This window comes from Chionomys nivalis, chromosome 1 (genome assembly GCF_950005125.1).
Source record: "Chionomys nivalis chromosome 1, mChiNiv1.1, whole genome shotgun sequence".
In the NCBI taxonomy this organism is placed as follows: domain Eukaryota; kingdom Metazoa; phylum Chordata; class Mammalia; order Rodentia; family Cricetidae; genus Chionomys; species Chionomys nivalis.
This window is the reverse complement of record NC_080086.1, coordinates 22768815-22779908: the sequence shown is the minus strand read 5'-3', so window position 1 is coordinate 22779908 and position 11094 is coordinate 22768815. Positions and strand designations below refer to the sequence as shown.

Genomic DNA, 11094 nt, shown 5'->3' with positions numbered 1-11094 from the left:
CAAGCTAGCACAAGAACACTACTGTAACTACCTACTGAATAAAACCCAGGGTGGCACTGCTGGTCTCGAGGACTTGAATGAGGGGCAATGGTGGAGACTGGAGATGATGGCCAGGGCCTTTCACAGATGTTCCTCCCACACCCTTTTCTGACGCAGAGATTGCCGGTTTTGTCTGGTGTGGTTCAAAGCTATAATCTCAGTCCTTGAGGTAGAGAGAGGCAGGAGGATCCACCAGTCCAGCTACATGAGATCCTGGCTCTACAAAGTCCTGCCCACCTCTTCCCTGCCACCTTGTTCCATGACCCAAACTCTGACTTGGGCTCCTGTCGATTCCTCAAGTAGCACAGCACTTGTAGGCCTCAGTTCCCCTCCCATGCCGTTCAACATTCAGGCCAGAAAGCTGGGCCCTTTGCAGGGGTCTCTTTACTTCTATCCCAGCCCCAAACCTGAGAGCCTGCGTACGTCCTCCTCCCCAAACCTCCCAGACAAGGTCTTCCTGGAAGCAGCTCCTGTTACCACATCTTGTAACCAGAACTGACAGCGCTACCCCCTCCCTAGCTCACCAGGAAGGCATCAGGGACTGAAGAGCCTCCCAGGACAGGCAGTCTCCTCCCAGCAGCACTAGTCAGGAAGCATCACCATAGCAACCCTAGCAGCAAACAATGGTACCAGAGAGGGCTTTTCCCCAAAGCCTCACCTCCTGGCTCTGTGGCTCAGAGGAAGAATGGCCAGCAGCTGGGGAAGATCCCTCCAAAAGCCAGGCATGGACGATGTGCCTCATGTCAGGGAGCCTTTCCTGCAGGTAGAGTGGGCCTGCCTCAGCAGCCACCTTTTCATGTGTCCTGAGCAACAGGCTTCTGGTATACAAACTCTTCTGCCTTCATCCTATGATATGCTGAGTTTGGAGCGTGGGGAGGAGGAGCCTGGCTAGCACGGGTGGATGGGGCCTTATCTAAAGCACTTGAAACCAGAGCTACTGTTAGCTTTGTGATTTTTGGATTTTGGAGTGTTTGTGTGTCATAAACAGACCCATAACTGCCCATAACATTTCTCTGTTTCATATGTATCTTATACCCAGCCTGAATGTGACTTAACGCATGCAGTATTTTTAGGATGTTTGATATTTGAGACTGATTACAAAGGTCAAATGTGGAATTTTCTACTTGTGACACCATGCCCTTGCCCAGGGAAAAAAAATCAGATTTTTCGGCATTTGGGATCTTGCATCTTCAGATTTCAGGGGGTCTGTTTTTGTTTTCTCAAGGCAGTCTTGCTTGTATTCCTGGCTAGCCTGATACTGTCAGCCTTACAGTAACCTTGTCTCAGCCTTCCAAGGGCTGGTATTATAGATATGTGCCATTTGGGCCAAATTTTGGATTTGTTTGAACCTCCCTATATAGTCCTGGTTGAAGTTCACGCCTAGGCCAGGTTTTCGTCAAATCTGTGGAAATCTGCCTCTACCTCCTAACAAGTTAATACCATGTATTGCCATGCTTGGGATCGACGAGGCAAGTTTGTGTTAGCTCTCAGGCCATGCCTCTGAGGTGCTCTTGTAGAAAAGACTTAGAGAGTTAGATCCAGTGAGGCATGCCTGTAATGTTAGCACTCAGTAGCTTGGTCCACCAAGGCTACACACGAGATCTTATCTCACAAAACCAAAAGGAAGGAGAAAATAAACCTGCAAGCAAGCCAACAAGATGGCTGCTATGCCTGACACCCTGAGCTCCATCTCTAGACCCCACGTGGTGGAAGGAGAAGATGGACTCCTACAAGCTGCCCTCAGCCCTTCACATGCAATGACATGCATGTGTGTGCACATGCACTAGATTTTAATTTTAAGAAAATATGGTTTAGGGATGATGCTGAAGAAACTGGTGGGGTTTTGGAGTGGGTGAGAGGGAAGAACGATTAAGAGACACTTCTGCCCTGGTCAGACTATGAACAGGCTTAGTCATGCTTCACACAGCTAAGTCTGCTGAGGTTGAACACAGCTTAAACCTGAACTCTGCCACTTAGTTGAGGCCTGTGAATTCCTTACTGTAACAGGGTCTTTACATCTGAAATAGGGGCTTTGTTGTCGATTTTGTCAGTTTGCTACTGCCGTGACAGTGATAACTGGAGGGAAAGGCTCACTGGGGCTCATAGAGGCTTCCTTCAGTGTGCGGCCATTTGGCCTTGCTGCCCTAGACCTGTGAGGCAACTCATGGAGGGAGAACATGGCAAAGCAGGCTGCTCACCTCATGGGCACCCAGAAGCAAAGAGGCAGGAAGGGCCCTGGATCCTGCTGTCTCCCTTAAAAGCATGCTGCCACTAGGTCCCCCCACCTGAGATTCTCCTGGTCAGTCCTCAGGCTGGAACCAAGTCATTTAGACTGGCCTTTGAGGGACACTTAGACAAACCATAGCAGAACTGGATATTTTCTCATGGAGTTTTAGGAAAGGGGCACCGTGTTTTGTGACAGACAGAAAAGATAAAGAAAGAACATTCTAGATGCTTTCTAGCCCAGCTGATCTTTCAATGAGAAATGAGGGGAAAGTGCCAATGACAACAGGTAATAAGAAGACTCTGGGATGGAAAGCTACCTGGCCCTCCTTTAGGGAGACTTCCTAGGGTGTGACCAGGACCAGGAACAAAGGAAAGTATGTTGCTAGAATGGCTGGAATGGATCTTCCCCCTAGGCCTGATGTGTCTACAGGGACACATATGAGGACATCAGAACAGAAGAGAGTGGTGAAGGAAGTTGGGGCCAATGAGGTAACTCAGGGGTAAGGCATTTGCCACCAAGCCTGATACCTGAGTTCATTTCCTTAGAACTCATAGTGGAAGAAGAGAATTGGTTTCTGTAAGTTGTCCTCTGACTTCCACGCTCACACCATAACACACATATACACTAAATAAATAAAACTTTAAGTGTAAGTAGGACCTAGAGAGATGCTCAGCGTTCAAGAGTCCTGGCTGCTCTTTCAGAGGAGCCAGGCTCCCAGCACCTACATGGTGGCTCACGCCATCTCTAACTCCAGCCCAGGGCATCCGATGCCCTCTCCTGGCCTCCTTTGGCACCAGGCATGTATGTCGTGCACAAACATACACATGAATTTTTAAAAAGATAAAAATTTTAAACCCAAGATGCAATTATATATAATTTTTTTAAAAAATATTTATTTATTTATTATGTATACAATATTCTGTCTGTGTGTATGTCTGAAGGCCAGAAGAGGGCGCCAGACCTCTTTACAGATGGTTGTGAGCCACCATGTGGTTGCTGGGAATTGAACTATTTATTTATTTATTATGTATACAATATTCTGTCTGTGTGTATGTCTGAAGGCCAGAAGAGGGCGCCAGACCTCTTTACAGATGGTTGTGAGCCACCATGTGGTTGCTGGGAATTGAACTCAGGACCTTTGGAAGAGCAGGCAATGCTCTTAACCACTGAGCCATCTCTCCAGCCCCCTTATATATAATTTTTAAAGAGCAGAAGTTGAGAGAGTGGGAAATCAAAGCCAAAATTAATAATTAGAAAAAGAATGAGATTTGATAAATCTATGGAAATGATACGGAGGATAGTACAGTAACTTTTGGATTGGGGCAATTACCAGTCTCATTGAAGCAAAATACCTGACAAGCAAAATTAAGGGCCCTATAGTCGATCATGTAGGAGTTTGTCAGCAGTCAGGAAGGTAAATGCTGGTGCTCAGCTTTCTTCTGCATGGTGGCATCAGAGTTAATGCGGCTCTTTCCGCCTCAGTTCATCTAATCTAAACAGCCCCTTCGAGCGTGCCAAAGACTTGCATCCTATATGGTTCTTGATCCTGCCAAGCTGGCAATGTTAAGAGAGCTAGCTCAGTTTGTGAAGCGCTTGCTATACAAGTGTTATGACCAGAGTTCAATCACAAGAACTCGTGTAAAACTTTTTGCAGGGAACTAGAGAAATTGCTCGGTGATTAAGAGCATTTGCTGCTCTTGCAGAGGACCTGGGTTAGATTCCCAACACCTACACGGCAGCTCACAACCATCTTTAATTCTGTTGGGTCCCTGGGATTCTGCCCTCCAAGATTAACAAGCACACACATGGCACACACACATTCTTGCAGGCAAAACACTCATAAAATAAAAATAAATCCTTTTCAGGTAATAAAGTTTTAAGTGGTAACACTTATAATCCCAGGGCTGGGGGTTGGGGTGGGGAGAGGTGGACTCTTGAGACTTGATGGCTGACGGCCAGTCTGTAGCCAGACCAATATAATTCCTAGACCAGTGAGAGATACCCTGTCTCAAAAAAAAAAAAAAAAAAAAAAAAAAAAAAACCAAGATGAGCAATATCCAAGGTTATCTCCTGACTTCCACACACATAAACACACGCACATGCACCCCCAGGAATGGTCTTATGCACACGTATGTATACACACCTGCTGACAGCGGGAATGGAGAGACACCTTTTTGTGGAGCTCATCTGCGTCCTGATGAGTCCTGGGTTGGATGCTGGCAGCTTGTGCCTGGGAAGGAGAGCAGGGCACTTCTGCAGCATCCTGCTCTGCGGGCATAGCCCTTCTAGGCTCTCTTTTGTGTCTCCCTAGATGGTCCATGTCAGAGAATCCTTCCCCACCGACCAGACTTGGACTCAGCGTGAGTTCCTCCTCCCCAGAGAGGCCAGAGACTTGCCAGGCTTCACCCAGCAACCCTACCACAAGCTGGCCCTGAAGCAGCCACCATACACAGAGATGAAGTCTAAGGTTCATCACCAGGCGCGCTATCCTTGGAAGGATGAAACCAAGCACACCTGGGGCTTTCACACATGGCTCGATGTGGGACGTCTGCCTGCCACCTTCCCCACCAGGCCAGACATACCCTATGACAGCAATGTCTGGCGCTGGTTGACCCATTCCAATGGCCACCGTCTCCCTGCTGCACAACCTGCCATTCCTCCGCCCTCCTGGATGGGCCCACACAGCTTCCTGACCTTCATCAGCGCTACCCCCATCTTCATGGACATGAACAGAAAGAACCAAGTGATTGTGAGAACCGTGAGAGAGCTGAAGGAGGTGGAGAAACTCAAGCTGAGGAGCGAACTGAGGGCCCCTCCACTCGATGCCCATGGCAATATTCTGCCCCCACCAAACTTCAAGAAGTAAGCTCACCCCTTCCCAGGCAGTGATCCCGCCCATGTTCGTGTGCCCCCTCCCACGACTTCCCAGTCCTGTTCTGGTATCTAATTTGCATCTCCAACTTTCCCACTCATGGTCATCTGAGATGCTTTCTTCTGTGCAGTTGGAACCCACGGCCTTGCAAACACCAAACAAGGGTTCTGCCGTGGAGCCACACCCCCAACTGCTTCCTGAAAGTAGCTGGCCAGATGGTGCAGATGGAGGGGTGGGGATAATGGGAAAAGGCACTTTGTTATTTAACTAAAAATGGAGAGAGAGTACTGTGAATTTAACATCTGCTTGCCTAGGGATACTGAGAAATGTAATTTAGTCCCTGGCTTCAAGAGATAGAAGAGACACCTACCACAGCCACACTATACCTGCAAAACACCCACAGGGTGTGTGTGAGAGAGAGATGGTGGTTGTCATTATTATATTTATTTTCTTCTATTGAGGCGAATCTCACTATATTGTCCAGGCTGGCCTTGACTGGCAATTCTCCAGTCTCAGGCTCTTGAGTGCTAGGGTTACATACACATGCCATCATGCCTGGCTCTCATTTTTTTCTTTTTAAGTTTTTTAAAAAATTATGTGTATGAATGTTTTGCCTGAATGTATGTTTGTACACCACAAGTATGCCTGGTGCCTAAGGAAGCCAGAAAAGGTGGTCGAGTTCCCTGGAACTAGAGTTACAGACAGTTGAGAGTGGCCATGTGAGTGCTGGGAATTGAACTTGGGTCCTCTGGGAAAGCACCCAGTATGCTTAACCGCTGAGACATCTCCAGGCCTTCCCTCTTTCTTCTCTCTCTCCCTCCCTCCCTCCCTCCCTCCCTTCCTTCCTTCTATCCTTCCTTTCCTCTTTTTTTTTAAAACAAGGAGAACATAGAATATATTACCTGCCTGAGCACAAAAGTATTAAACCCCCAGTAAATCTCCCCTCCTCCTTTTTACAGCTGGAGTCTCACGTGGCCAAGACTGGCCTTGAACTCCTGATTCTCCTGCTTTTACCTCCCAAGTTCCAGGATTAGAGACATATACCACCACATCTGTCCAGTAAAGTCCATTATTAATAGAGGAAGCAGAAATGAAACCTGGGGTCAGATTTTTCAGACCCAGAGAGTATCATTTTGACAAGTGGCTTGGATTCTCCAGGCTCAATTGGTAAAGGAGGATCAGAAACACTTACGTCACAGGATAAGTATGAACCGGGTTGTCAGTATGTAAAAGAACCAAATCAGGAGCTTAGAGTGCTGCTCGGAGGTGGAGTACTTGCTTATATGCCCAGGGCCTTGGAGTCTATCCTCCACACAGGAAAGCAAAGGAAGATGGGAGAAAGAAATTGAACCAAAGTTAGATCTTATCTTGTCTGGGAGGAGAAGAGGAAGGGATGGATGCTTGCGGTGCCACCTCTCCCTCCCCAGGGCTAATAGGCAAGTTGACAGTTCTTGGAGGGGAGACATTTCTTTCAAGGGTGGAGCCACTGCTAAGGTGCCCAGGTCTGTGAGTAACCCTACAGAAATGCAGTGGGCCACACACACTAACTGGGAACAGGAAGCGGGTCCCTAGGAAAGGAAGACAAGAAAGGATAACGAGAGGGAATATGATTAAAATATGTTATATACAGGAATAAAAATACAATAAAATGCATTATGTATAATAAAAACTCTAGAAAGTTGATATTACAGAAATTTGTGGACAGGCAGGACTCCTGTGAGCTGCAGTGTAGGTTAGAAGGTCTTCAGAGGGTTACAGAGGAGGGGCTAGAACCATCTAGGTTTCAGAAGAGACAGACCTTAGAGGGAACTGCTTGTGTGTGTGTGTGTGTGCGCACGCGCGCGCACGTGTGTGCAATGCTTGTGAGGCCAGAAAGGGGCATCAGATCCCTTGGAGCTTGAGTTACAGAATTTTGTGAGCAACCTGGTATAGATGCTAGGATCTGAACGCTGCACTTCTGATAAAACGCGGACCATTTCTTGACCACGGAGTCATTTCTCCAGCCCTAATAGAATTTCTTTCTATTTTTGGAGACAGGGTGGCCTGGAACTCACAGCTCTAGGATTAAAGATATGTGCCATCATACCAAGCTTGAGGGTTTGTCTTGGTTTTCAAGACAGGGTTTCTTTGTGTTGCCTTGGCTGTCTTGGAGCTCATTTGTAGACCAGGTTGGCCTCAAACTCACAGAGACTCACCTGCCTCTGCCTCTGGAGTGCTGGGATTAAAAGTGTGCATTACCACTTCCCACCAGAGATTTTTAATTAAAAAAAAAAAGAAAAACAAATAGTGAAGCCTGGAGCGCAGCTCAGGGGAGGGCACTTGTTTAGTGTGTACAAGGCCAGGTTTCACCTCCAGCTCTGCACGCAGGCGCACTCATGGAGATAACTCAGTGGATAAGCACTTGCTGCCCAAGCATACCTGAGTTCAACACCTCCACGCCCATGTAGAAACAACTGGGCACAACCGTTCATACTTGTAAATGCTGGGAGATCTCCAGGCAGCTTCTAGGAGCTCACTGGCCAGCTAGCCTCACCGAAATGTTAGGCTTCAGATTTGGTGAGAGACTCCGTCTCAAGGGAGTAAGGCAGAGAGTGAGAGAGCAGGGCACTGAGAGCTTTCTCTGGCCTGCACCAGCACCTACACACGCCGCACGCGTGTACCTTACACATGTGTGTTTATAGACATACACATTCAATTTTTAAAACACGGCACCAGAGTTTGGTGGCTTCTTCAGGTGAGTCACATTGAGGACCCCGCTCTCTCTCTCTGTCTGCACATGAAGACTATTGGTAACTAATGTGTGGCATACAGGCATTTCAGAAAGAGTTGCAATTGTGAAGGACGTGGTGGTGCGTGCCTATAATCCTGGCAGTAGGAAGAGACTGAGGCAAGCGGGTCAGGAATTCAAGGTCACCTTTGGCTACTTAGTAAGTTGGAGGCTATCCTGGACTTTATGAGACCTTTCAGAAAAGAGTGGGTGGGTGTTAGTTAAGTGATCTCAGTTAGTTGACAGAGTGTTCTCCAAGCATGCATGAAGTCCTCGGTTCAGTGCCTAGCACCACATGAACTAGACATGGTCTGGGCTACATGAGATTCTATCTTAATCCCTAGGATCCTCTGCATAGAAACTCAAGGTCTTGTACAAGTTTGGCAAGGTCCCTGGGGAACTTTACGAACTATCCCAGGGGTGGGGGCATAGCTTAGGAATATAGCTTCTTATTTACCATGCAAGAGCTCAAAGTTCCATCTCTGCACTAACAACAGCAATAGTAATAAAAATATAATAATAACAAATGAACAATAAAAACAAAAAAGTTTCTGGGGTGATTGTCATGTGTAGCTGCAGCTGAGGACCTCGAATAAACCAAAGGCAGTCGACAGGAATATCTGCTGAGCCAGGTACAGAGCCTCTTGAAGCACAGAAAATCTGCTACTATTCAACCGTGCTGTTGCTTTTGTTTTTAAGTCAATTTGCTCCTGTTCAATTTAATACTACAGGCCAACACAGAAGAGGAAGTTGCCTGCTATGCTACGCTGAGTTCAGCGGTCTTCCCATCTGCTCTGCATTAGCAGAGAAAAGAGAAGAATGGCTGGAATTTAGATAAAAACTAGAGTCAGGCGTGACAGTAGAAACCTCTGGAGGAGGAAGCAAGAGGATCTAAGATGGAGAACAGCCTGGACTACAGACTGAGAAGGAAAAAAAGAAGGAAGCCAAGAGTGGAAAATCGGACTGGGGTGTAGCTCAGTAGTGGAGTGCTGGCCAAGCACGTGCAAGGCCCTGGGTTCAATCCCTAGCAACACATACATATTTAAGAAGACTCTAGGTGAGGGGCTGGAGAGATGGCTCAGCAGTTAAGAGCACTGGCTGCTACCCATATGGCAGCTCACAATTGTCTGTAACTCTAGACTAAGGGGATCTTATGCCTTCTTCTAACTTCTATTGGCACCAGGCTAACAAGTGGTGTACATGACAACATGCAGGCAAGACACTCATAAAATATTAAAATTAATAAGCACAATAAAAATATGTAACAGAGGGGCTGGAGAAATGACTCAGCGGTTGGGAGAGCTGGCTTTTCTTCCAGAAGACCCAGGTTCAAATCCTAGCACCTACATGGCAGCTCACAACTGTCTGTAACTCCAGTTCCAGGGAATCTGATACCTTCACACCAATGCACATAAAATTAAATAAATTATATTAAAAAATATGTAACAGAAAGCATATTTTTTTAAAAACTTAGGTGATATACTGTACAGTTGTCCAAAGGATAAAAGACGTACAGCTAGACACAGTTAAAATGCAGGCCAGCTGGGAACCATCACCTGCCCTTTCCGCCTCCCCGTACCGTGCCTGGAGCCCCCCTTGACTCTGCTGTCTCTGAACCGCTTTCTCAACAGGTCTCAGTTCATCTCTGATGGCGGAAGGCTTGAGCCTTGGGGTCTCCAGATCCTACCCAACCCACTTCCCAATAATTTCACCAAGAACTGGCCCCGCCCAAACCCGCAGCCGCATTACCAGGAGAAGGCCCTGAAACTGGCTCGGCTGCCCTGTGTGCCCCTGAGCGAAGACCTGGTGAGGGACTACCAAACCCTGATAGAGAACCGGGTTGCCATGCCCCTCTACTACCTGTCCAAGGCAAGACCTGCCAACACATCAGCCAAAAAGAGGAAAAGAAGCCCTGGATATGTCTAAAAGAGCCTCCTGGTGGGAGGAGACCAGAGTGGGCCTCAGGATACACAGCCTAGCCTGCTTCAGCAAGAAGCCTCAGGAGGCTGAGGACTCCAGCTTCTAAAGAATAACCTGCCATTTTCCAGCCTCATACCACCTCTGTTTCAGGTTTCTGGAGACATCGCTGAAGCTCTGAATTGTTCTCTGTTTTCCTTGGCAGACTCGTATTAGTATGGGAAGATTGGGGTAGAGAGAGGGGGTAAGGCAGCTAGAATTTCTGTAGGCTCCAGCTCTTAAGGTTAGAATAAGGAGTGGTGAGGTGTGGTGTGTGTGTGTGGCGCACACATGTGTGTATGCTGGGGTTAGGAAGAGATATGGTAAGAAAATGTGGGTAAGGAATTGCAGGTTGGGAATATAGCTCAGTGGTAGAGTGATTGCCTAGCAAGAGTGAGGTCCTAAGTTCAATTCCCATCACACATACAAAAAAAAAAGTTGTCTCTACACTCAGAACCAATACACAACGACACTAGGATTGGTTAGCAGACAGAAAACTTCCTAGGCAGCCGGGTGGTGGTGGCACACGGAGGGCTTCCTGCAGAATTTGGTCACAGGCAGTGCTGGAGACTCAAGCCTGAGGAAGGCAACTGTTCCTCAGCAGGGCAAGAGCGGAACAAGGAGACTCCAGGTGTAGGAGGTGAGGCCCTTGTGCTCACGGAGAAGCACTGAGGGAACCAGGAATGCTAAACACACAGGCTTGGCTCTTCAAGGGGAGAAATGTATAACCCATTTTCACCCAGAGAGCTGGTTAATAGCCTTGTGACCTTTGTGCTATCTGTGTGGCTCAGACCACACCGGCTCCTCCCCCAGACCCTTACAATGAGCTTGTTTTTCTCAATTAATCCATGGAACCCATCTTTATGGAAGAAGATATCACTTGTGCTTTACAAAGAGTTTTGATGTAGTCATGTCTTGAGCTTTATTGTTCACAGGGATTTAGTTACCAGAAAAAATGATGCCAAATTGTGCTGTGCTTAAATATGCCTAAAATAAACTACTCGGAGTCAGACTCCCGAAGTTTGAATCAACACCAGCTACTGAGTTGTGCTGAACCAAACTACCTTCTTGCCCTCCAAGACATAACAAAACAAAACAAAACAGGAATGCACAAGAGGCTAAAGAGGTGACTTGTTGATTCTTACAGAGGACTCAGGTTCACTTTCTTTTTTTTTTTTTTTTTGTTTGTTTGTTTGTTTTTCGAGATAGGGTTTCTCTGTGGTTTTGGAACCT

At 47.1% G+C, this 11094-nt stretch overlaps 1 protein-coding gene across 1 annotated transcript; it reads left to right on the top strand.

Annotated features, from left to right (window-relative positions):
• Positions 1-705: 705 nt before the first annotated feature.
• Positions 706-9994, top strand: Tex52 (testis expressed 52). The gene is made up of 3 exons (XM_057770008.1): positions 706-802; positions 4578-5128; positions 9537-9994. The coding sequence occupies exons 1-3, from the start codon at positions 725-727 to the stop codon at positions 9829-9831; spliced, it is 924 nt and encodes a 307-aa protein (XP_057625991.1). The 5' UTR covers positions 706-724; the 3' UTR covers positions 9832-9994.
• The last annotated feature ends 1100 nt before the right edge of the window (positions 9995-11094 follow it).